Source organism: Lissotriton vulgaris, chromosome 4_1 (assembly GCF_964263255.1).
Source record: "Lissotriton vulgaris chromosome 4_1, aLisVul1.2, whole genome shotgun sequence".
NCBI classification, from domain to species: Eukaryota; Metazoa; Chordata; class Amphibia; order Caudata; family Salamandridae; genus Lissotriton; species Lissotriton vulgaris.
Window position 1 is genome coordinate 602,789,088 of NC_141691.1, and position 27,632 is coordinate 602,816,719.

Here is a 27,632-nt window from a genome sequence, read left to right on the forward strand (position 1 = left end):
GCACCCGCCTCACAGCTCCACCGATGCACCCGCCTCACAGCTCCACCGATGCACCCGCCTCACAGCTCCACCGATGCACCCGCCTCACAGCTCCACCGATGCACCCGCCACACAGCTCCACCTCTGCGCAGCCACAGCATCACTCTGCGCAGCCACAGCATCACTCTGCGCAGCCACAGCATCACTCTGCGCAGCCACAGCATCACTCTGCGCAGCCACAGCATCACTCTGCGCAGCCACAGCATCACTCTGCGCAACCACAGCATCACTCTGCGCAACCACAGCATCACTCTGCGCAACCACAGCATCACTCTGCGCAACCACAGCATCACTCTGCGCAACCACAGCATCACTGGTTCAAATATGTTCTTTCAATGTTTCAAGCTTTCACGCTTTATTACAAATCACAGAAAGATGTTAATATTTCACTTCTGTTCTTGGATTTTCGTCACAATAAAAAACACTGAACATAATCTTCACGAAACTTTTTTACAAAAGTTTAAGCTATTGCCATTACAAATTAAATACATTTTTTAAGTATTAATTATTTAAAAAAATTAAAAGCCATTGTTATTTGTAATATCAATACATCTACGTCACATAAATACAAAACATTTTGCATTACAAATGCTATAGGTGTCACATTTGCGAAAGTTATAACGATTGGCATTGTAAATGAGTTATTAATTTAGCTATTTTAAAAAATAACACATACATTTAAAAAATCATTTACAAGACCAATAGCTCAAACTTTTCTAATGCGAGCCCTATTGCATTTCCAATGCTTGTTTAAATTCCAGTATTTATGGAGTTTAAAGTTTTGACACACTCGTTCCCTCCCAAACAGTTTGTGATGCCCAAATGAAACCTTAAGTTGGTGCTGACATTTTTTCTTTGTACAGTCTTCAAGCCAGTGCATAAATTGCTGTATCTTTTGACCCTTAGAACGGTCTTCCTGTTTCTATTACGTCAGCTTGTTGCTAAGAACTCTGGCAGCCTTTTTACTGACGGTTGTGACTCCTATCAACTTGAAACAGTTGATCACTCTTCATAAGACCAGTAGAGGAGTTGGACCCTATGAGTGCTTCAAGTTTTATAGCTATTCTAGAATTTTCTTAGCATAACCTATGTGATAAACAGGCCTCTCCTGCTAAAGTGCAAGCACTGACTAATCCCAGATCTTTTCTAATTGGCTACGGGGTTGAGTTCCCTATTCAAAACCTGAAGCAACTGCTTTGCAGATAGGCCACATAAATGACTGTTAAAACCACTGTAAACGGTAGAACGCTTGAACATGATTGAGAGCACCTATGGTGGAAAAATTAATAGGGAGGTAAGTACCACATCAGGATAGCGGTGTTCTTTGACAAACTTCGACTTTAGAATCCTTTATATCCCAGCTGAAGTCGTTTTTTCCATGTGGCCTGTTACGAAGCCTTTGTTACCCTGAATGCAGTTCTGTATCGAAGTTTTAAACATTGTTATTATTTCCTAATGAATTATCCGGTTCTGTTTGCCCTTTTTTGTATAATATTTAGCTGTTAAATTTAAGATTTACTTTCCCCTTGATGGAGTGTAACATAAGTGTCCAGTTTGTTTGTTACAAGAAGTTTCAAACCAAGAGCAGAGCTTTATTTCTGAAAGGAAAATGTATACTTTTTTGTTTGCGTGTTATGTCATGTTACGATTATTTGTTTTTGAATTTTATTATGTCACCCTTAAAAGTTGGTGTGTACAATGTTTGCTTTACACTAGGATTTAAATAATGAGATCAACCTGCAGCAGACTGTGATTCATCAAGCAAGCCAGGCTCTCAACTGCTGCACAGACGAAGAACATGGAAAAGGCTCTCAGGAAGAAGCGGAGGCTGAAAGATTGCTTCTTATTGCAAGTAAGATCCAAACAGTGCAACTCCATACCTTGTGCATGCTTCATAAAAGCGCATATGGAACACAAGTATATAGGGATGTATTGATCGTAGCCTTTAAACATGCCCTGTATCCAACACATGAGATTAATCTGGTATGCACGCCAAGGCTGCCACTTTACTTGGTGCATAGCCTTTAATTTCTGTCTGCATTTATTTTTAAAAGTGGATAAAATAAAAAAAATATGGAATTATTTAAGTGACTCTGTGCTGTCTTTCCTGAATTATAGGCCAACAGCTTAGCAGATGAACAGCATTGGAAAGAAAAAAACAGGATGCAATTTCAAATAATTGGCATATATAAACGTATATTTGTGATATAATGCTAATATTTACAAGTGGATGTATTGTTTATGTGAGATTTAGCACCTTAAGTAGCTAAAACGTGACGGACGTCAAAGTATTAGTGCACTTCTATCAGTTAAATAAATATGCAGTTGTACGATTTTAATGTATCTGCAAAACACAAAATAAATATGGATAAATACAGACTGAAATGTTATAAAAATACATACTATAAAACCGGGAGTCCTATTTATAATATACAGTCTATAGTAATGTTTAAGGGTTCTTGCACACAATTCTAAGTTCATGCAAAAAAGTACTACTTTTAACTGTGTAAGGTGGACTCTGGTCATTGGGAGTGTTTATTTATAAACTGATGTTACTAAGAGGAACGTAGTTAGAATATATGCCTGAAAATGGCCTGCTAGTGAAGGGGAAAGCATAAGTATATCTGTGTGGAAACAGATCTCTGCTGGTATTCTCCATTTCTCGGCTACTAACCAGTAATAAGCCGATATTCCCACATTGCAAAAGCACTGATAACCTTGGAATTGATCATTCTTTATGTGAGAATTCCAATGCGGTGCTCCCGCTAATGTTCTAGTTTGCCAATACTTTGTAAAATATTGTGGCATCTTCCTTACTGACTGCATATTATGGCGTAACAATGTAATGATACATTCTTGCCTTAAGTCCTATTACGAATAAGACCTTGTTGATACAAAACATGATTTCTTTATTTTGTTACAGCTGAAAAAAGAGCAATTTTAGTTGCAGAACTCAATAAGTTGAAGAGTGAAGGACCTCAGGGGAAAAGAAATCAAAACCGAGACGGGGCCGCTGCTGCTAACGACTTTGTACCATCTCGTGGGGTTATTTCATTATCTGAAATAAGACTTCCTTTGAAAGCAGACTTTGTATGCAGTTCAGCTCAGAGACCAGGTAACGCATGAGAGCTTAGCTAGCATAATCTCAACTAGATTGTACAAATTGCATGTAGTAAATAGTGAGAAATAATTGAAATAATCCAAGTATAGTTGGTACTGGTTTAATGGAAACAGCACAGTACTCTCCAAGTCCCAGCAGAGATCTGCCAGTACAAACACATTTACAGATAAACAATTCTAAAAGGAATCTTAAGTCACATGCATGTGCACAGAACTAAAGAATACCAGATTAAAAGGGAAACACAATAAAGATAATCTTAAAAGGGTAATGATACAGAAAGGTATGAACTGAAAATGCTACACATTTCCCTCCTAAAGAAATTCAACAGCATAAAGAAATACATTTAGAAACCCGTCTGACATTCCAGACCTTACATCTTGCGTAACAACACTGTTACGATTTACCTTCACAATTTTAATAGGTTTACCAAATTTGATCTCACCTTTAGAAATAAAACCAGGTTTGCGAATTCTCACCCAATCACCGCAATTAAACAAAGGTACTTTTACCTTCATTCGATTATCATAATCACACTTGATCTTATCTTGCTTCATTTCAACTTTACGAGCTACATCAGTAGCCTCAAGTAAAACATCATGAGGAATAGTACTCTTTTTAAACCACCACGGACACAATTTAGATGTGGGATCTCTCTCTTAACAATCGGAAAGGAGAAATCTCAGTAGTCGAATGAGGTGTTATCCAATATAGCCAAAGTCTTTCCCTTAACCTTTCTTTCCACAAACCGACAAAAGTCTGAGCCCAAAGGATATCCTGTTTGAGAACCCTGTTGTATCTCTCAACCTGTCCATTCCCCTGTGGTACATACAACGCTGTGGTGACCTGTTTGATGCCACAACCTTTAAGAAAATCCAACATTTCAGAAGATTTAAACTGTACACCATTATCAGAAGTCATCATTTCAGGATAACCTTCTCGAGCAAATAGCTCTTTCAAAAACAATCACATTTCCCGAACTGGGATGAGAAATGAGCTTGACCTCTGGCCATTTAGAGTGGTAGTCAACAACCACAATGGCAAACCTACATTCCACTGGTAAATAATTGAAAGGACCAGAAATGTCAATAACCAACGTTTGCAATGGATACTCCGGCCATTTAACAGGTATCAAAGGAGCTGGACTACATTTACAAGCCTTGTCACTTTCTATACAATCTGGGCATTCTCTCACAAACCTATCAACAAACCTATCCACGCCTGGCCACCAAAAATGTGATCTAATCAAACTCTTCATGGATGACATACTCATGTGACACTCATGACTAAGTTTCAAAATAGAATCACGAATCCCAAAGGTGGAATACACTTCCCAGATCTAAAAAGCAAATCACCTTCAGTAAGTAACTCTTCTTTAATATTCAAAAAATGGAATGAGATCCGCAGACACTTCACACTTAGGAGGCCAACCCTTCTTGATATAATCTCTCACTTGGCTCAGAGAAGAGTCCTCATTCATACTTTTCCTCCACTCCTCTTCAGATATCAACTTAAAATTTTCAGCAACAGACTCTGTAATACTAACAACAATTTCATCATCTCCTGGTTCTTCAACGCTGTTACATGGCAGCCTGGACAAACAGTCCGCAGTTACATTCAATTTTCCTGGAACATGCTCAACGTCGAAATTGTACTCCTGTAGACGTGACATAAGTCTAGCTATGCGAGCAGTAGCTCTAGCCCCTCCACCAGGGGACAAAATATTCACCAAAGGCTTATGGTCAGTTCTTAACATGAACCTTGCACCCCAAATATAATTCTGAAAATGTTGCACCGCCCATACAATCAATCAATCACAGCATTTATATAGCGCACTACACACCCAAAGGGTCTCAAGGCGCTAGGGGAGGGGGGTCCGCTACTGCTCGAACAGCCAGGTCTTGAGTGGCTTCCTGAAGGCGAGGTGGTCCTGGGTCAGGCGGAGGTGGGTCGGGAGGGAGTTCCATGTCTTGGCGGCGAGGTAGGAGAAGGACCGTCCTCCTGTGGTGGCTCTTCGGATGCGAGGGACGGCGGCGAGGGCGTGGCCGGTCGATCGAAGCTGGCGTTTGGGAGCGTAGAAGTTGAGGCGGCTGTTGAGGTATCCCGGGCCTTGGTTGTGTAGGGCTTTGTGTGCGTGGGTGAGGAGTCGGAAGGTGATTCTCTTGTTGACCGGGAACCAGTGCAGGTCTCAGGTGTCCGGAGATGTGGCTGCGACGGGGGATGTCCAGGATGAGACTTGCTGAGGCGTTCTAGATCCGCTGGAGTCTCTTCTGGAGCTTGGCGGTGGTTCCGGCGTAGAGGGAGTTGCCGTAGTCCAGACGGCTGGTGACGAGGGCCTGGGTGACCGTCTTCCTGGTCTCGGTGGGGATCCACCAGAAGATCTTGCGTAGCATGCGCAGGATGTTGAAGCACGACGAGGAGACGGCGTTGACTTGTCTGGTCATGGAGAGGGAGGAGTCCAGGATGAAGCCCAGGTTGCGTGCGTAGTCTGTTGGTTGGGGTGCGCTGCCCAGGGCGGGGGGCCACCAGGAGTCGTCCCAGGCGGAGGGTGAGGGTCCCAGGATGAGGACTTCCGTCTTGTCCGAGTTCAGTTTCAGGCGGCTGTTCTTCATCCATTCGGCTATCTCTTTCATCCCTTCGTGTAGATTGTCTCTGGCGGTGGCGGGGTCGTTGGTGAGGGAGAGGATCAGCTGGGTGTCGTCGGCGTAGGAGATTATGTTGAGGTTGTGCTGGCGTGCGATGTCTGCGAGGGGGCTCATGTAGATGTTGAAGAGGGTTGGACTGAGCGAGGAGCCTTGAGGGACGCCGCAGATGACTTCGGTGGCTTCTGATCTGAACGGAGGGAGGCGGACTCTCTGTGTCCTTCCGGCGAGGAAGGAGATGATCCACTCCAGTTCCTTCTCCTGGACTCCGACGTTGCTGAGGCGCTGTACTAGGGTACGGTGGCAGACAGTGTCGAAGGCCGCGGAGAGGTCTAGGAGGATGAGGGCTGCTGTTTCTCCATTGTCGAGCAGTGCTCGGATGTCATCGGTGGCTGCGATCAGGGCAGTCTCGGTGCTGTGGTTTGCCCGGAAGCCAGACTGCGAGGGGTCGAGGGATCTGTTCGTCTCGAGGAAGGCGGCCAGCTGCTTGTTGACGGTCATGATGACTTTTGCAGGAAACTGGAGCAGCGAGATGGGGCGGTAGTTCTTGAGGACGGTGGGGTTGGCTGATGGCTTCTTGAGTAGGGCGCTGAGTTCGGCGTGCTTCCAGCTCTCCGGGAAGGTAGCGGTGTCGAAGGAGGTGTTGATGATGTCCCGCAGGTGGGGTGCGATGACAGCGTCGGCCTTGTTGAAGACGTGGTGAGGGCAGGGGTCGGTCGGAGATCCGGAGTGGATGGAGTTCATCGTGCGGATGGTGTCTTCGGTGTTGATCGGAGTCCAGGCGCGGAGGGTGGTGGTGGGGGGGCGGGGGTTCGGTCGTGGCGTGCGTCGGTTGAGTGCTGAAGCTGTTGTGTATGTCCGCGATCTTGTTGTGGAAGTAGGAGGTGAGGGAGTTGCAGAGGTCTTGCGAAGGAGTGATGTCGTTGTTTCCGGCGTTGGGGTTGGAGAGCACTTTGACGATGTTGAAGAGTTCCTTGCTGTTGTGTGCGTTGTTGTCCAGTCGTTCCTTGAATGCGGTTTTCTTGGTGGTGCGGATGAGTTGGTGGTGCTTTCGGGTGGCGAGCTTGAGGGCAGCCATGTTGTCCGGAGTTGGGTCTCTGCGCCAGGTTCTCTCGAGGGCTCGGCAGTTCTTCTTGGAGCTCTTGAGTTCGTCGGTGAACCATGGGGCTTTCTTGCTGCCGGGTCTGCTAGGCGGGGTCCTCAGAGGGGCGAGGTGGTCTGCGAGTCGCTGATCCACTCGGTGAGGTTGGTGGCCGCCTGGCTTGGGTTCGGTGTGCTGGTGGGAGGGTTCATGCTCAGGGAGGTCGTGAGTTGGTCGGCTGTGATCTTGTTCCAGCTTCTATGTGCAACCTGCTGCTGGTGGTGGTGGATCGTGGTCCTTCTGAAGCTGAAGTGGACGCAGCTGTGGTCCGTCCAGTGGAGTCCGGTGGCGTGGCTGAAGGCGATGTCCTTGCTGGATGAGAAGACGGGGTCGAGTGTGTGTCCGGCGTAGTGGGTGGGGGTGGTGACCAGTTGCTTGAGTCCCAGGTTTGCGAGGTTGTCCAGCAGGGTGGTGGTGTTGCGGTCGTTGTTGTTCTCCAGGTGGAAGTTGAGGTCCCCGAGGAGGATGTAGTCAGCAGAGCAGAGGGTGTGCGGGCTGATGAAGTCGGCGATGTCTTCACTGGATTGTGTGCGTGGTCCTGGGGGCCTGTAGATGAGGGTGCCTCTGAGGGTGGTCTTGGGGTTGATGTGGACCTGGAAGTGAAGGTGCTCGGCGGGTGCGAGGGTGTCGTCGGTGTTGGTCGTGATGCGGATGGTGTTCCTGTGGATGATGGCGATGCCTCCTCCTGTGTTGTTGATGCGGTCCCTTCGGATGATCTTGTAGCCGTCTGGGATGGCGATGGCGATGTCGGGCGCTGAAGAGGCGTTCATCCAGGTTTCCGTGAAGAAGGCGACGTCTGGGGCTGTGGAGTCGAGCAGGTTCCAAATCTCGATGGCGTGCCTGTGGACGGAGCGGGTGTTGAGCAAGATGCATTTCAGGTGGCTGTGGCTGTTGCTCGTCTTGGTCTTGGTCGGTGCTGGTGTAGTGGAGGTCTGGATGTAGGTGAACTTGCAGGAGTTGCAGCAGAAGGGTCCGTGGGTGCGTCTCTGGGTGGCTCGGTAGCAACCCAGGATTCGGCCGGCGTTGAGTGCGTGGAGTTCGGTGGCGTCGTAGGTCCGGCGGGTGGGCTGGTGTCTGCAGGAGCCAGGGATCCTGGCACTGGGCGCGGTCCAGGCGCGGACGGGCGCATAAGGGCTTACCTTTGGCGCACCTTCGGCGCTCAGTCGGTGCTCCCGCTGCGCGCGTCCGCTGCGCGGTCGCTCTGGGGGCGTCATAAGAAGGGAGCCGGGAGGGAGGGTTCACTGGGAGGTGGGAGCCAATCGGCTCGCGGGGGGCGGGGCCGCGGGCAGGCAGCAGCGGGAAATCTGATCGGGCTTGGCGGGCGGCCCTGGGGCGCCGGGAACAACGACGGTGGGCGAGCAGGCAGCAGGTGAGGCTCTGAGGCAGAGGAGGAGAGGAGCGTGGGGGCGACCAGGCCGAGGGCACACAACCCAAGAGTTCCTTCTCAATAACAGCATATCCTCTCTGTGGCGGTGAGTGTACGAGATGCAAATGCCACATTCCACTCCTCCTTTCCAGAATGTTGTGATAAGACACAACCCAAACCGTAAAGACTAGCATCAACTGTTAATAAACACAACTAATCTAAACAGAAAGGTCTGAGAGTAGGAGCAGCAACCATGTCAGCATACTAACAAACTCATTTATGTTGGGTAATGGATGACAATCAACAACGATATTTGCATTTAAAGCTCTTAAATCAATGCAAAGCCTCAAACTTTTATCAGGCTTACGGGCAAGAACAACTAGAGAAACCCATTCAGATGACTCAACCTCCTCTATCACTTCATTATCCAGCATCTCCTTAAGAGCGTTACCCAATTCTTCCCTGACATTAAGTGGTACTCCCCTAAGTTTTTGCACAAGAGGAACAGCTCCTTGTTTGAGCTTGATAGCATGCGCAAAACCCTTCAATTTGCCTAAACTTTCTGAAAATACATTAGGAAATTCATTAGCCAAATTCTTCCATCTACTGTCATCTTCTATAGTGACAATGGAGCCTACTTCTGGAAGTGTATCGTTAGATACTGTGACAGGTTCCTTACTCCTTGGATTTAACATAATACCTAACTTCCATTGATCCCTCCATCCTAGTACATAAACACCTTTTCTGGCTACATATAATTTAATGACCTCAGATCTCCCTTTGAAATAAATAGTAGACTGTAAATAACCATTACTCCAGTATTGGAACTTTCATAGATTCCCATTGCTTGTATCCTTCCCCGTCGTCGGAATGGGAGCCTCGGTAATAATATATATATATATATATATATATCCCTAGGTAAATACACCCTAATAGGTGTAAAAAGGTAAAAAATTAGGCCTAGGCCTCATTATCTTGTGTAGCCTATTGGTGTCCTTATGTAAAAAGACCCAAAGTCCCCTTAGCAACCAATCAGATCAGCCTCACCCTGTAGAACCTTCCTGAGAAAGCTCAGAGCCTCAGATTTTCTACCGCTTCGTTGGTGACAGGGAGTCTCCTTAGAGCTCAGCTCTAACTTTAACTTGAGGTACTGTTTAAACTGTTTTCTTTAAGGATTTCTTTCAGCTTTGTCATGGCTGATAAGGAAAAGAAGAGCCTTTTCAGGTCTTGTGCCACTTGTGGCAAAAAACGACTTTATACAGAGGATCAACATCAGGACTGTATTTACTGTCTATACCCAGACCATAAGGTTGATAAGTGTAGTATATGCAGGAGAATGTCTGTTAAAACCCTCCGTGATCGTTAAGGACGGCTGCTTCTGTGGCTCAGGAAGTTGGAAAGGAGGGATGAAGTAGTTTCTGGTGATGAGGAAGATGCCAGATCAACATCTTCAAAGGCTTCATTGAAGAGGGGCGGATCGTCTGTGGACACTTCAACTGAACCCCCCTTAAAGGCTGTGCGTGGGACCTCTGATAGGTCTGGCAAGCCAGGGCCTATCGAATCTCCTCACGTGAGTGTAAAGGAGAGGGAAAGGCAGGCACTGCAGGTGCAAAAGGCTAAACTGGATGAGAGCTCGGCTGGGCCTTCCCACCAGGTTAAAGTAGCCAAGTCCGTCAAAAAACCGACTGTAGAGGCCTCTACAGGGGTCAAGAAGGACTCTAAAGCATCTGAGGTGATTTTGTCTCCTCAGTCGTCGACGAGCCATCCAGCGACGACGAGGACGACGACGAGAGCGTCGACGAGGACCTCTATGTCGATTCCGTCGACGAAGACTGGATCGACGACGGCGTCGTCGACGATGACCACGTCGACGGTTACCACCACGTCGACGAAGACCATCCCGTCGACGATGACTATTCCGTCGACGGTGGCAATCCCGTCGACGAGGACGACGACAGCCCGTCGACGATGGACCCGTCGACGATGACAGCTCCGTCGATGATCCCGTCGACTATGGACCCGTCGACGATGATGGTTCCGTCGACGATGCCGTCGACGGTGAAGGGACTCTCGTCGACGGTCCCGTCGACGACGATTCAGAATAAGGAATCGGTGGATTTGTTTTCAACGCCGTTGACGACAGGAGCGCCAGAAAACAGCAGAAGGAGGATAACCCCAGATATGACTTCTCCAAGGAAAGTGCCATCACTACCTCCACCCCTTTTGTTGGATGAAAATGACTACTCAGAAGAGGAAAATGAGATGTATGGGGATGCTTACAGTCCATCTCAATTGAATCTGAAATACCATGATTCGGATTTGGATGAGGAATATTATTATCAAAAGGAACAGCGGCCAGAAAGACAGGTTGCATACCAAGATACCCAACCACAACAGGGCATGGTAACGATGCCTATGAGTCTTTTGACAGACTTAAGGGCAATGCTGGAGGAGTATAGGAGCAAGAAAGGGTCGCAACCTGTGGAAGGTCAAACACAGGTTCAACCGCAGGTGGTGGCAGCACAGTCAGTACGGCCTGCACAGGAAGAACATGAGAGGGAATATCCTCGGCAAGTCCAAGTGGATACCTCGGATGAAGATGAAACGGGGCAGAACCAAGATCAAGACCAGGAGAGTGAATGGAACCAATATATAGCTCCGGATCCGGCTTCACCAGTGCCAGACCCGGTCGACTCGCCTCCGGCTGATGTAGGAGGGTTCTTCAGCTTGATGGAAAGAGCCACAGCGCGCTTTAAGTTAGCGATGCCTACAACATCTACGGATTGTTTCTTGTACGATTTTAAAGAGGCATACCGTAAGGCCGTGCGCTCGATTCCCATTGTAGAGCACATATGGGAGGAAGGGAAGAAAGTGATGCAGACCCCAGCGACGGTCATTCCAACTCTTCCGCGCTTGGAGAAAAAATATAAGGCTCCGGATGACAGTCCCGCCTGTTTGATTGGACAACCTAGACCTGACTCGGTCATATCGCAAGCGGCGCAGAAGAAATCGCGGAATCCTTCGGCCACCCTCACGACTCCGCCAGATAAGGAGGGTAGAAGGTTGGACAACGCTGGGAAGCGTTTTTCGTCGATGGCTAGCTTGTTGGTCAGAGCGGCGAATGCCTTGGCGATCCTAGCAAGGTACGACCGCCAGATGTGGAGTGATGTGGCACACTATGTGAATCTGCTAGCGGATGACCAGAAAGCGGAAGCACAAACTTCTGGAAGAGGGACAACGTTCCTCTTCGGAAATGATTGACTGCGCGATGGACATCGCCACCATCTCTTTCCGTGCCCTAGGCAGTGCAGCGGTTCTTCGGCGACAAGGGTGGCTGAGAGCTACATACTTCCGGCCAGAGGTCCAGAATAGGATTTTGGATTTGCCCTTTGACGGGGACATGTTGTTTGGGAAACATGTCGATGAGACCCTACAGGGTATAAAGGACACAGAGACAGCAAGGGCTCTGGGGAACCTGCAATATAGGAAGACACCGTTCCGTGGAGCACGAGGAAGAGGTTTCTCTTCACCTAGAGGAGGTTATCAGCAACAGCGATATTCACAGCAGTCGCAGTCTTACAGGCCCCAGTACGGCAATCAATAGTATCAGCGGCAGTTGCAATCCCAGTCTTTCTCTCGCCAAAACGCTCGTGGACGACAGGGGCGTCAGGGCAAGGACGCTGGCAAGCGTCAATAGCGGCCTCCTGACTCTGCCAACTGTTCCTCCGCTTCTGGGATCTCCAGTGGGCGGCAGGATATCACAACATCGGAGCAGCTGGGAAGAAATTACATCGGATCAGTGGGTATTAAACATCATCCGAAATGGGCATACTCTAGAATTCCAGGAATTTCCACCTACAAGAGCTCCCCACGCCACTACTTCGAAACATCTGAACCTTCTTCAAGAGGAAGCTCAACAAATGCTTCAAAAAGGGGCGATCCAGCGTGTTCCCCTATCACAAAGGGGAGAAGGTTTCTATTCAAGATTTATTCTGATCCGCAAAACAAAACAAAAGTGGCGTCCTATCCTGGACTTGAGGGAGCTCAACACCTATCTCACGAAACTGTCGTTTCGGATGATTTCACTCCAGGACATATTGCGCCTCTTGAACCCAGGCGACTACATGGCAACATTAGACCTGGAAGATGCCTATTTTCATATCCCGATCCATCCAGCTCACAGACGTTTCCTTCGCTTTACAGTAGGCAAGAGTCACTTCCAGTTCATGGTGCTCCCATTTGGATTAAAGTCCGCTCCTCGGATATTCACAAAGGTGCTGGCACCGGTAGCAGCATTTCTGAAGAGACAGTCGCTGGAAGTATTCCCGTACTTAGACGACTGGCTGTTGAAGGCCCCAAGCTTGCAAGAGGCATCGAAGGCAGTGGACACATGCTTGAACCTCTTTATTCATCTGGGTTTACAACTCAACAAGGAAAAATCAGTTCTTCAGCCTGCAAGTACGGTGAAGTTCTTGGGAGCGATACTCAATACTCAGGAGTGCAAAGCCTTCCCATCGGAAGAGAGACAGATGAAACTCATATCGTCAGCCACCCGTTGCCAAAAGAGAAGTTGGATGACAGTCAGGATGTACAAATCTCTTCTAGGGTCGATTTCATCCTGTATTCAATTGATTCCGCATTGCAGACTGCGAATGCGCCCCCTGCAGGAGGAGCTGGACCTTCAGTGGAGACAAGTGGAAGGTTCGTTCGACGACAGAGTGACGATAACCCAGCGGATGAAACGGTCGGTTTCATGGTGGATGAAAAGATCTCACCTCACTGTGGGACTCAGTTTCAAGGCTGCACGGGCTCCTCAGGTCATTACCACGGACGCTTCTCTTCAAGGTTGGGGAGCGGTCATGCAAGACCTCCAGGTCAGTGGTCACTGGACTCCGGAAGAACGTCGTCTACATATCAACGTTCTGGAGCTAAGAGCTATTCGGCTGGCAATGTTGGCTTTCCTCCCAAGGATTACAGATTCAGCAATCCTGGTGCGGATGGACAACACCACCGTAATGCATTACGTCAACAAGCAGGGAGGCACAAGATCGCCACTGCTTTCACAGGAAGCCCAAATACTGTGGGAATGGGCGATAGCGCAGAACATCACACTCGTAGCAGAACACCTTCCAGGAGTATGCAACACGAAGGCGGATACGCTAAGCCGCCTGAGAGCAGTCTCGCACGAGTGGGAATTGGAGGACGCAGTGATCAAGGACATCTTCTTCCGTTGGGGGACCCCAGCGATCGACCTGTTTGCAACACCGGGGAACAAGAAATGCCGGTGTTACGCAAGCAGGGAACACCATCGAGGGTCACTGGGGAATGCCCTTTCGATGTCCTGGTCAGGCGCGTTTGTTTACGCCTTTCCGCCATTTCCCCTAATTCCTCGAGTCCTCAAGAAACTCAAGATGGACAGGTGCAGGATGATACTAATAGCGCCTGCCTGGGCTCTCCAGTTTTGGTACACGGAGTTGCTTCTTCTATCGGAGACACCACCCATTCATCTGCAACCCAAACTGACACTTCTGTCAATGTACAACGGCCAAGTTCTTCACCCGAACCCGAGCTCGCTTCAGTTGGCGGCTTGGCTCCTGAATACAGAGAGTTTAAGGATTTAAACATCCCAGAAGAATGCAGGACCATCTTGGCACAGGCGCGAGCCCCTAGCACTAATAAGACATATAGAGCGAAATGGAAGAGGTTCCATTTGTGGTGTCAGAGGGAAAAAGTACATCCTTTCTCGTCAGCTCCGCATCAACTCTTACCATATATTCTTTCGTTGGCACAAGCAGGTCTGGCTCATGCTTCTATCAAGGTCCACTTGGCAGCTATTTCCAGGTATAGGAGAACGAGATCGGGCCCCTCTCTATTGTCAGCGAGAGTAATCAAACAATTCCTGAAAGGACTGTTTAGAGTTTTCCCGCCAGTTAGGCCCCCACCTCCGGTGTGGCACTTGAGTGTGGTCCTGGCTCAGCTGATGAGACCGCCATTTGAACCAGTACATAAAGCGGACCTGAAGTTCCTGTCATGGAAAGTGGCGCTTCTTTTGGCACTCACCTCTGCAAGGAGAGTAGGAGAGCTTCAGGCTTTAACCATCAAAGAACCCTTCTTACAGTTCAAGAATGATACAGTGATCTTGCGGATGAACCCCAAGTTCATTCCGAAGGTACCGACAGACTTTCATCTTAACGAGCCAGTGGTTTTAAAATCTTTTTTTCCTCGACCTTCAACCCAGGCTGAGAGGACACTTCATTCTCTGGACGTTCAGAGATGTTTGAAATTCTATCTACAACGCACAGCTGGATTTCGAAAAACACCCCAACTGTTTGTGGCTTTTGGAGCCCCAAGGAAAGGATTTCCTTTGTCAAAACAAGGGATATCTAGATGGATAACTAGTGAGATCCGGTTCTGCCACCAGGCGGCAGGCAAACCTTTACAAGGACAGGTGAAGGCACATTCCACAAGGTCGATCTCAGCATCAACGGCGCTGTTTGCTGGAGTATCCATAAAGGACATTTGCAGAGCAGCCACCTGGAGCAGTACGCACTCCTTCACGAGACATTACTGCCTGGAGGCGGCTGCAAGGGAGGATTCGGCTGTAGGACAGGCAGTCCTGAGAAATCTCTTCCAATAAGAGGTGAGCTTTCCTCTCTTCCCTCCTCCTGTTTTTCAAACATTTCGTTTATTATGCTTTGTTCCTGCTTTATGGTTGTTATAATCTGTGATGTCATTGGTTTATAATAATTCTGTAACTGTGTACGAAATGTTTGAGGTATGCTAACTGCTATCTACTCTGATACAAGCAATGGGAATCTATGAAAGTTCCAATACTGGAGTAAGAAACAAGTTACTTACCTGTAACTTTAGTTCTCCAGTATTGGTAACTTTCATAGATTCCCATGCGCCCACCCGCCTCCCCTGGGAAAGCTCACTTTAGGGCTAGGTGATTATGTGGCAAAGCAACGGCTACGAAAATCTGAGGCTCTGAGCTTTCTCAGGAAGGTTCTACAGGGTGAGGCTGATCTGATTGGTTGCTAAGGGGACTTTGGGTCTTTTTACATAAGGACACCAATAGGCTACAAAAGATAATGAGGCCTAGGCCTAATTTTTTACCTTTTTACACCTATTAGGGTGTATTTACCTAGGGATATATATATATATATATTATTACCGAGGCTCCCATTCCGACGACGGGAATGATACAAGCAATGGGAATCTATGAAAGTTACCAATACTGGAGAACTAAAGTTACAGGTAAGTAACTTGTTTCATAAAATCAATGTTTGAACCATTAAAACACAGAGCATTAATATCTGGTGAGGAAAACTTTTTCAGATAAGTTTGAACCATACTTTTTTGAGAAATAATCTCTAGTAATGATGGTCCATGGAGAACCAGAGTCTGCCATCAATTCAAGGTCTACTTCCAAAAAATGTACAATACATTTGGGTGAATTAAGTACTTCACCATCAACAACCCCAACATTTATCAATGAAACTACCATACCACCCTCTCTTATCACTTCTCCACTTTTAGAATGTTCACATTGAATATAAGTAATTTCACAAGAAGGATTAGATTTTACACAAGAAACCTCATTTTTCTTGAAATGATTAACATTGCGATCATTACTTCCCCTCTTTACATCTCTACATGCTTTAGGGAAATGACCAATCCTCCCACATTTACTACATTCTTTACCAATTGCAGGGTAGAATTTAAAAGATGTGACATGATTATTACTGCCACATCTGTAACACACAATATGATTCCTTCCAACATTCTTTTTAGGCTGGAAACTGTTTTTTACATTGCTTATGGCACATACATCATCTCCAGATTTGTCATTCTTCCCACCTTTAGCATTTTCTTCAATAGTTTTCATCCATTTATTGGATTGTTCAAATGCTTTAGCTATAGATATACTTTCTTTTAACGTAGGATTTCCTAAAATCCACAATTGCATCGTAACAGCATGAGATTTGTATGTAGAAAGTTCTCGTTTTATTTCCAATAACTCCCAGTGCAATAGTCCGATGTTAAACACATGGAAATAAAGTTGAATGTTAATCTGTTCACAAGAGGCTCAGAAACGCATGAAAAATATTGTATCCAGAAGAGAAAAAAAATTCCTTTCAGAAGTTAAATTTCAGAAGTTCAGGAAAATCATTGCAGACAAAAATGATTCTTCTTTCCCAACAAGTAATCCAAACAAAATATTCACCAAAAGTCCGAAAATTGTACCACTCCTGTGCTGCAAGTAGAGTAGATAGCTACTGGTCACCCTCGTCGCCAATTTTGTAGTAAATAGTGAGAAATAATTGAAATAATCCAAGTATAGTTGGTACTGGTTTAATGGAAGCAGCACAGTACTCTCTTCGTCAAGTTCCAGCAGAGATCTGCCAGTACAAACACATTTACAGATAAACAATTCTAAAAGGAATCTTCAGTCACATGCATGTGCACAGAATTAAAGAATACCAGATTAAAAGGGAAACACAAAGATAATCTTAAAAGCGTAATGATACATAAAGGTATGAACTGAAAATGCTACATGGTACTTGTATAAAATCATTATCACGTGATAACAATTATTAATGTTTTTCCTGTGTAAAGTGGTTGCTCTAATACCTTTATGTCAATTGAACAATCTACTTAGTAAGAAAGAGGCAGCAAGCAAGCCCCCAAATCGTCAGTGCTAGATTTGTATTACCGTACTGGTGCCCTGAAATTCACATTTATTATTTGCCTTCTGTCCTCTTGTCTGCCTTTACAACTAGAGATTAGTAAGATACTTCAGTTTGTAAGTGAGTAATTATAATAGCCGTCTACCAGGGCCATGTATATTCCAGATTTCCAGGATGCCAATATAAAAGATACTTGCAAATCATGCAATTAAGAATCCTTCACACATTTAATACTTTTCATGAAAATAGGACATGTATCTGTCCTTTGTGGTACACTGTTTGACAACCTTGTTATAGCATAATTGGAGTTTTTTGTGTAATGTGAGCAGTGAGCACGAACAGGTTGTCTTCTGTATAAGTTACTATTATTTTGCCACAACTCAGTCTTTACATTCTGCTGCCACTTAAGGGCCGAAACCTATACACATCAAGCAACAAGTTGTGTCTCTTGTGTAACTAGTTGCCCAGTCAATGTTGAGCTTATTGAGGCTGATATGTAGTGTTGGGGTCCACCAAGTAACAGCAAAATACTTTATTTATTGAGGTGTAGAAAGTCACAAATACTTGATTAGACCTCTGATGTGCTTCACACAATTAATGAGATGAAAAGGAGCCTTGTAACTGAATGCATGCATTTTTTCTAGGCTTCCAGTTCCTGTAGATTGTGGACAGAAAGCATGAAATAACTATAGAGAAAAAGGTTTGATACACATTCTTTGGTGAACCCACGTCTTAGAGCAGCATTTAGGGCTGCAACACATGAGTGCAACAAACTCCAGTCCTCAAACCTAGGCTTTGTAGCTTGAATATAGAGAAGAGATGGCATAGCTTTTTCTGGAAATGCTGCTAATAAGAGGTGAGTCTGAGCTACAGAAGTAGTTAATTCTGCAGTATTTGTGCAGACAGAGGAGACTCGTTTCAGGAGTTCTTTTTGTTTTGTCTGGATTTAGAACCTTGTGATAGGTAAATGGTGATTTGTGTACAGAATTCTGGATAGGTACGCTTTATTTACAATATAACCCTAAATCTTGAGCGCATAGCCTATAAATAGTACTATAAATAGTACAGCATTAGCTGAATTTTAGTGTGACATGACCGGGGAACCAGTGGAGCTACTTTAGTTTACAGTTGATTCAATCACATTTCTTTTGTTCATGAACCGACCAGCAGTGGAAAGGATGGTTTCTTTTACGCCACAGTAATATCTAGAAACTGTCAATTTTCCGATGCCACCATTTGTGCGAGGCACAATGAATGTAGCAGAAGTTAAGACCATATATGCTTTAATTCCAGCTAGAGGCTTAGATCTGTCTGCTTAAGTGCACTCTTGGATCAGTAGAAACAAAGGGATTTGGTAGAAAGGGCAATGCAGGAAGAGATGCTGTTAATATTTGTGTGATAGCCTTTTTTGGATGTGCTATTGCAGTGTGCCACCATTTAGGATTATGAACTCTATCTTGGTCCGATTACATTGTAGATACGCTTGATTTGTCAGGCTTTGAGTCAGCTGGCAGGAGATATTTTGGAAGTTGGGAATTATTGGCATTTGAGCACTGTATATCTTGTTTAGCGACTACAACCCCTAGTCTTCTATGTATAAGTTATATATCATTGAGCCCTGCAATATACGGAATGGGAGTTGAGGCCTTTTGAAGAAAAGGCTCTGATCCTGAAGATGTAATTTGGACAAAATGTCTGCTGAGAGAAAGGTGGTGACCAGAGAGGCTGTGACGCCCAAGCATGTGGAAGATATTTTAAGGAGGAATTGCCTGTTAACTTCCTTAGTCAGGAGATAGCCCTCTAATAAATAGTTGGCAGGAGCTTTCTGGCTGCAGTTTCTGGAGTCCCTCTCCTACCTTGATAGTTGTGCCTTTGATATTGCACCACACTTGTAAGAGTGAAGCTGGTGGTGGAGGTAGATGTGATCCTGATGGTTGGATAGCTATGGAAGGATGAAAAGGCTTTCAGATCAAGACTTCTAAATGCAGATTCCTTACCTTTTGAATACAAGTGCTCTGGACAAAGGGGGTCTACTTCATGTCGTGTAAAAGATGCTGTATTTGCATACCAAAGGAGGTGGCATCTTTGAAGCTCTCCTCCCTTGGAACGCTAATCCGCAGGACATCTTGTGAGCGGATGTACACACTATCTGCCCGAACAGGCTTTGTTTCTGGCCTCCTGAGAGCAAAGGACCTGCCTTTTGGTTTTTGTAAGCCTGCCACCACAGCACGTTTCGGACCTCCAGTCAGTCAGCACACCAGTAGCTGTTAGGTTTTCAGGACGTACCTCTCAGGTGCCCTCTGTGTACATTTATTAATAAATCCAACACTGGTATCAGTGTGGGTTTATTAATACAAGATGTTAGATACCAAACATCCCTATTTAGGTCTCGCCTGCCAATGCGCCTGCGCATTGCTGGCAAGAGATATAGAGGGGCACCAGCAAATCCTACCAAGAGGGCTTTGGAATGCGGATTATGCCCAGTGCATGTGAGGCATTCAAACGCGGAGCTTCACCAGCGCGCGCTCGGCCTCACTTCCTGCTCCCCCTCTTACTTTTGTTCTCACTCACACCTCATATGCTCGTTCCCTCCCACCCTTCCAACTTCAAAGGAACGCCGCTCACCTGCTCCCCGCCACGCAATGCTGAGATCTTGTTAAGCAGTGCGGCACGCCGCACTTACTCCTTTTTTTTAATATGCGCTTTCCGCACCCCCTCCCCACAGCAATGTAGAGTTTGTTGTTTAAGCAGTGCGTCACGCCGCACTTACTGTTTGTTTTTTTAATCCGCGCTTTGTTTTTCACCAGTGTGGCATGCTTCGGGTACAACAATGGAGACCGCGGCTTTCTTTTCCTATGCGCGACTCGCCAATAAGACAAGGACATGAACAACATGAAAAGCAAAATTATTTTGTTTACAAAGAGGCACACCGCGCTAGAACTTTAACAATGGCGGCCGCATCCTTTATTTTGTTGAGTGTGGCTGTCAAAATACATTCAGTCCTTGTACAGCAACATTCTAAATTATTTTTCCCATTGTGGCACGCCGCAAATATTACACAATGGCGGACGCGCGTCTTCTGTGCACTGAATGTTTCTTTCCTTCATTGCATCCCCTCCTTCAGCCTACAGTGACAATACTTTCGACACAGTGGAACTGGAATAGAATTGTCATGGTGGCTTAGCGCATGTGCACATCAAGTTCTACTTAGAAAAGCAAGCAGACAATAGGCTTTTTAAAGGTATCCTGTAACTCCTTGCCCCGGTACTGGATCAAATCAGATTCATTATTCACACAACTTGCATGGTCTAGTGCTTGTTAGAGTGACAAGTTGCTGTTTCTGTTGCACATGCGCGTGGTGGATCAGAGGTGCTGAGGGCTTGCATCGTGTTTTAAGCTTCTGGATCGCGCATTGAGTCTCTCTTACTTCTGAATACTGCCCTATGCCGAGCCAACTCTCTCTTCACTTTCTCCATAAGCGCCATTGCCGAGAGGTTCGTGCCTGTTGGCATCCACGTATCACAGGTCATGCTGTGAGTACTGTGGCCTAATTGCATCGTGGAGCTAACTGTTAAGCCCCAATAGCCTCATGCACTAGCATGGCTCGAACAAGGACATTTTGTAAAAGTTACGTTGTGCGCTTTTAGTAACATTAATGGCGGGCGCAAATGCACTAAGCTAGTAAATGGTGCAGTGCCACAAGCTATTACTAGTTTTTTTTTTTTTTTACAACTCTCTGCCTGGCTGCCCTTCTCATCTCAGTTCTGACCCCAAAGCTGGTCGTCCGCAACAAGGACTCGGGCACTGCCTGCCCACTCTTCGCTATCCTGTGTCATCTCTCCGGATCACCAGGGGCTGCATTAGGCTACAACCCACCTCCACTCCCTCCAACTCACCACATCACTCTGGGACACCACCACATCATCACTCAGCACCACAACAGAACTGTCCTTGCTTGTTACCAACAAGCATTGCCATAGCCAATAGGACTCACATTAGGAAAGTCTAAGCTATTGGCTTTGGGAATAACAATGCTATTAATTTATATATTTTCAAAGCCAACACATATTTAAAAAAATTGTCATTTACATTACCAATAGCTCACACTTTCCTAATACGAGACCTATTGCATTGCAATTGCTTGTTTTAGTTAGCCATCACATAGCTGGGGAACTAGTTTTCACCAGTGTCCAGCACAAGTACTTAAAATGGCTTTCCTGTTCATTTGTACTGGCATTGATAGAGCTGACCAGCCCTGGGGCATATCTGCTCAAGCAGATATGTCCTCACATGTAGCATGGTGCACCCTTCCTTCAGAGCTGCAAGGCCTGCTGTAGGGTGACTTGCCTATAATGCTTTCAGTATTTATAGACATGGTACACCGAGATGTGTGCCCTGTCGTGTTTTCACCTTTGTCTGCACCTAGACAAGCAGCCTGAAATGGTGGTCTGGATGTGTTTGGTGAGGTGTCCTTTAAGGTGGCACAATTCGTGTTGCAGCCCTTAAGGAACCACTTTATCTTCCTTGCCCTAGGTACCTCTTACTAGTGACTTGCCGAGAGTGATAAATGTATTGCCAATTGGGTACAATTGCACAGTTTTGGAAAAGAGATCTGGCACTGGGAACCTCCTGGTTAGGAGGAACCTAGTGCATTTCTATTCAAAATCACACCAAGTACCAGCCAAAAAGTGTGTGTGGCTGGGGCTGGGGATGAACATGTCAAAAATGGTCCCTTTACTAAAAGTGCCTTATGGTCTCTTGATGGATTTTTGAACTTTTTGCTGCTTGTGCACTAAAAGTGCCAAGTTTAACTATGGATAGAGGAAAAAGTAGCTGAAGCCCTTGCAAAACGTCTCTGGGGCCTTTCCTAAGCAAAAGAAGCAAAACATACTAACTTTCCCAGGTAGGATATCATGACACTACTACCAGTTATCTGCCTGCATATAAAATTGACGCCTCTTTTCTTATAGACTGATGCAACCTCTTCACTTTCTCCTTTCTTCCCCATGATTTTTTCGAAATGTCTCATTGATTCTGCTAAAAGGGAGCAATCTTTGTTTCCATTTTATCTTCCCGTGGAAACCTTTATAATAGTTGCTCTAGCCAGCGGCCATGCTCTCATCGTTTGAAGACCGACCCACAATTCAATGGACACGCACACCACATTTTCACAAGGTTTACATTTGTTTAAGAAAAAGTAATTCAGTACCATTGTTAGAAAAGGCAAAAATAATCTTCAAGTCTGAAATACATTATAGAGTAACCAGTAGTTTTTCGAGAATCATGTAAACTTTGAAATCCAATATTAAACCTAGTTGGCGATATACTCAAACTCGCAAAAAAAAGCAATAGGTATAATATTTTGATAAATGTAGTATTTTCTGAACATAAAATATAAAGCATGGAAACTTTGATTAACAACTAGGGTAAATGGCAGGAGAATAAGAATATTGAATCCGGTTAAAAAGATCTGTACAAAGTAATTGGTTACCATTCCAGGCTGCCCATGAAGGGACATGTCTTCATTCAGAAGCGTGCAACGCATAAATGCTACAGTGTATCTATGAATACACCTTCATGGCCTTGCAAACTGAACTAAAATAACCATTTTAGAGACAGAAAAAACGTGTTTTTTTTTCACCTCACCACAAAGATGCCCATAACATTCTAGAACAGTGACAAAGGGTCATCCTCTGTCTGTTGAAACTGTTCAAGCAGTTTCTTCAGGATGGTAAGGGTTTGTTTCAGCCACATATAAGCGTCCTCACAAGTATAATAGACCCACGGATAGGACACTGAAAATGACAGATCTGAGCTAGTGGATATGTGTAATACATTTTATTTTTATCTGAGCACTGTATGTTTCCTTACCAAAATGAGTGATGCTCCCAATATCAAAGCAATCCTAGACACCGAATTGGGACAAGCGTAACCCTCCATAAAGTAATTTTAACAAGCTTGTAGCTAAATAAGATTTTAGTTTTATCATACCACTGAATGGTGCAACCAGAGAGCCTTGACTATTCCTATAAAAATAGTGGCAAATAAAGACAGTCTGCCTAATTTCAAATTGCTCTTGAGGTACTTAAACTCATATTTGTATTTACAAATATATTAGATGATTGTGTTTCTCGCTTCTTGACATCCTCAGCAGTTTAACATTTTGCCACAGCAGGAAAGGCTATACCTTTGCTGCTGCCTTTCTTCAGATTACCAATCTATGGTTGTATATTCCTTGAAAAAGAAACCTAGATGTATTGCAAGCTGATTTGTTGTACTCCTTGAGGAGACCACATTAAAGCAGGTGTCTTGTGTATCACTATTGGGTGTTTATTCGCTACTGTCACACTTGCAGCTTTTGTAGCAGCTCAGCTAATGTTTCTCACGCTTAATTGGCCTTATTCTCTTTTCCTTTGTCAAGTGGAGTGTTTCTCTGCCATATTGGCTCTTTCTGTATAGCTAAATAGGATAAACCTGTATTTCCTTCTTGCTTTGCCAAGGGTGACATCAAATGCATGACTTCCTACACATTTCTGAGTTTTATGCCTCACCTTCCCTATCACGGCATCGCATTGGATTACTGCATTCCTACAGATCGTAACAACCAAGTATCTCGCTCAGGGCTTAATTTATCTATCCCTTTTCCCTGTCCCCTCTAAGCTGCTAGAGTGCAAGTGTCAATTACCAGATTAGGTCTTCAGCAGCCATCCTGAATGCATTTCATTTAACTTCATACAGTTCCTCTGGCCAAAGCATTTAGTAATGCCTGTACTGTCTTCCCCACTTCTTTTCCAAACCTACCCCAATCTTTGTTCTAGTCTTTTGTATGGAAAAGAAATGTCGCAGAGTATTCAAGCACGAAAGACACAAGAACAAATGAGTGGGTTTGGTTGACAGTGAGTTTGGGTACAGAAAACGAGGCTAGAGCCCTAGCACTAGATTTACACCAGTTATAAAAAGAGAAAGTCTCTAACTGGTCTGTATGTGTGGCATGAGCATGAATGTGTGAAATTCACAACTATACAATACACTGGAGTCAATACAAATTGTAGAAATATCATAAAACTGGGATCTAAGGCCAGCCTTGATAAAAGCCACACTGGCCCACGTGGGCATTTGTTGTAGCTGAAACATGTCGACCTGCAGATGTGCTGGAGTAATTCACTCTCTAGAAGAATTGGATTTTGTTTTTAAGCCCTCCTCCTAATAAAACAAATAGAGGCCGCCCCTAGACAATTTTAATCCTAGATCCCTTTCCCTAGAAGTGTCCTCTTGATGACATGCCCAGATACAGAGGTATTGGGGAGAGGACTCCATGATGTAGCATGCCACTAACAGCATTGGTGGGTGAGTCATTTAAAAAACACCTAGAATGATGTGTCTCTGGGTTAAAATCCATAGGCATTCTGAATCAAGAGCAGGTTGTCTCACCTGCCACCCCACCTCCACTTAATTCTGATAAATGTGCTTTTGCCCAGGAGTCGTCCTGCTGTGTCCCAGCAACTATTTGGGTGAGAATCTGACCAGAGCCATTGAGCTTTTGATGATTATTGGAACGCATTTTCTTCACAATATAACAGTGATCATTTTTATATTTACGAACAAGAGGCCAGTGGTCTGAATACTTTGGCTGAAATGGGTCTTGTCTCCCCTGGTACTTGTATGGAAGAGTCTAGCTGTCCATCTAATAGTCATGGTGAAAATAGCAAAGCATTGGATCTACAGGACTTACCCCAAGATGCATCAAGCATCCATTTTGCGATTCCTTATTAGCGAAAAATAACTATTTGCTAATAAGGAATTGCAAAATGTAATGCATGAAGAAATCACTTTAAAGATAGCGATTTTCTTAAAATTCCTTAAATGCGACTCGCAAATTGCAAGTCACAATTAAGGAATACCTCCCCATTCAATTCATTCCTATGGGCCTAGAGGCCCATAGGAATGATTGGGAAGAGATTCTCAATTTGCGAATCGCAAATTGAGAATGCGATTTCAAGGGTGATGGGGTGTCCAAAGGACACCCTGTTGCACCCCTGAAATTGTTCGGTGCACATATGTTGCGCACACACATGCCCTTAGGGCATGTGTGTGCGCAACATAAAACTTTGAAAAATGCGCTTTAGTGCATTTTTCAAAGTTTTTGCAAATTACCATGAAGTTCAACTACATGGTAATTTGCGCCCCCTTTTAGCGAAATCGCTATTTTTTTTAACTTTGATGCATTGCATTTAAGGAATCTCAATTTGAGATTCCTTAAATGCAATAGCAATTTAAGAAATCTCAAATTTGCGATTTCTTAAATTGCGATTTTTGCATTTGGGATGATGCATCCCAAATGCAAAAATACTGGTCGCAAAGGGGCAGATTCTGAGAATCTGCCCCTTTGCGAGCAGATTGATGCTTTATACATCTGGGCCTTAGTCTGCATAACCCTGACCCCGTAAGTCTAATTACACCAAAACAAAGATAGTGGAACACTAAAAGTATGAACTTCAGGTAGCCCACCCCTAGGGGTGGTACTAGCCTGAGAGGAGGACACTCCTCCTAACTAGCTAATCTTCTCCCCCCCCCCCCCCCCCCCGTACTGGTGCCAAAGGGGCCCGGGGCTATGGGGTGGATTTTCCTCTGTCTGGGGAAGCCTTGAGTCTCATATCAAATCGCTGCAGAGGTCTTTGAAGCCTCCTGCCTTGATATGCTGATCACTTAGCCATCATGTTTGGAGGTGGTGATATCCCCTCCGGTCGGATAATGGCACTGTTTCTGCCCTCAGACTATACAGTGTGTATTTTTATTTTTTTTGCAGAGTTTTATATAGTGCAAACTTGACCCAAATCGGGTATCCGAGCGCTTTTCATAGCACCAGTTGCATTCCACGAGGACACATTCTTTTTTTAGGCCCGGGGAGATTGATTTGCCCAGAATCGCAGGGTCTTCAGCGTCAGCCTACAGGTACCCTGTAGGTTTTCAGGGGGTACCTTTTGAGCTGCCCTCTGGGTGCATGTATTAATAAATCCATCGCTGGAATTAACGGGAGATGTTTGATACCAAACGCCTCTAGTTTCAGTGAAGCCATCATGTAGCTGGGGAACTCTTATTTACCAGTGTCCAGCTTATGTACTCCGAAATGGCTTCACTGTTCTCTCTTAACATCTAAGAATCGACTTGGACATCACATATCTGACTTTTTGATAGTCTTATACTGTGCAAATTCGACCCGAAGGTATCAAAGCACTTTACATGAGTGCCAGTTGCATTAGAGATGGACACATTGTGAGAAAGTGACCTCTTTCTTGCATGGTGTGCCTCCACTTTTTGCTGAATTGCTGATGTGCTTGGACTGAGTGTGCCCTGGGCTTCTGCCAATCACGTGCCCAGGGCCTGTGTTCCTTCACTAAAAACTGTATTGAAGCTGAAACACAATTGACCTCTCTGGCCACATGTCATCCTCTGGTAAATGGTACCCTAGGTACCCAGGGCATTTTGACCAGATAAGACCCCTAAGGGCTGCAGCACTTATTGTGCTGCCCTTAGGTGCCCAGCATCCTGACACCCACACACTGCTTTTGCAGACTGAGTGTCCATGTGCAGAACTAAACAGTCGACATGGCACACATCCCTCTGTGCCATGTCCACAAACCCAATGCCCTCACATGCATCAGTCACCCCTCTAGTGGGTCCCCTAAGCCAGTGGTGTGGGCACAAGTACATGAGCCCTGTGCCCCTATAGTGCCCAGGGCCATTCCTGTGCACTGTAAGTGCAGTGATGCCATTAAGAATAATTGGTGCTGGGAGGTTGTCATTAAGAAATCCACAGCACCATAATGACTACACTGAAGACTGACAAGTTTGATGTCAATCTTCTGAGCAGATTAAATCCCACACTGGCATCAGTGTGGGTTTAATGTAAAATGCACTACTGGGGGCAACTTAGGGATGCCCCCTTAAACCTAACCTACAATCCACGTCTTGTCTGAGAGGTTGCCTAGGCTGCCACACAGCAGGGCCTGTTGCTAGACCCCTGGGTGGAGAGCCCCCCGCTCTCCTGGGCCTGCAACAATGCACATCCTGGTCGAGGTGCTAGGTCTCCTCCCCCAGGATGGGCAGGGGGAAGCTTCAAAGGCACACCACCTTTGTGAGCTTCTCCATGGTAGTCGCCTTCGCCCTTCCCCGATGTCGCGAGAGCATTGCTCGCCGGTGGGTAAGTGTCTCAGTTTGTCCCCGGGGGCTGGTGTTCGGCCTTCCGGGGCTGTGGGTTCTCCACGGGTGATGCAGCCCGCGTGTTGTCCTCCTATCCACCATTTCCCGGTGAGGGGGCGTCGAGAGTCCAGATGGAGACATATACGGCGGCTTTGCGGGCCTCGCTGGTGTCTCGCTCTCCTCCTGGGGCGTCAACGGATCCCTTGCCTTGCGCAGGGCCTTCGTGGCGGCGGCTACGGCCTGACCGCTTTGGAGCCAGGCTTGCAGGATGTGGTAAAGTTGGGGTGCGGCCCCTCTGGGGTCCCTCCTTCAGGCCACGGCTCCTCTGCCTCCCCTGCAAACTCCAGCGGGAGTCCCTGTGGAGTTGCGGGAGGTCGCCGGGGCTCGGGTCGCATCCCGGAGCCCCGTTCGGCCCTCTGGTCAGGCGAAGGCCTAG

At 45.8% G+C, this 27,632-nt stretch overlaps 1 protein-coding gene across 2 annotated transcripts in view; it reads left to right on the forward strand.

Annotated features, from left to right (window-relative positions):
• The window catches only part of ANLN (anillin, actin binding protein), a 256,636-nt gene that overhangs the window by 134,356 nt on the left and 94,648 nt on the right, over positions 1-27,632 (forward strand). For both annotated transcript variants that reach the window (XM_086964829.1, XM_086964830.1), the window contains exons 13-14: positions 1,756-1,891; positions 2,963-3,154. In XM_086964829.1, the coding sequence (XP_086820955.1) occupies positions 1,756-1,891; positions 2,963-3,154 (328 nt within the window). The remainder of the gene's footprint in view (positions 1-1,755; positions 1,892-2,962; positions 3,155-27,632) is intronic.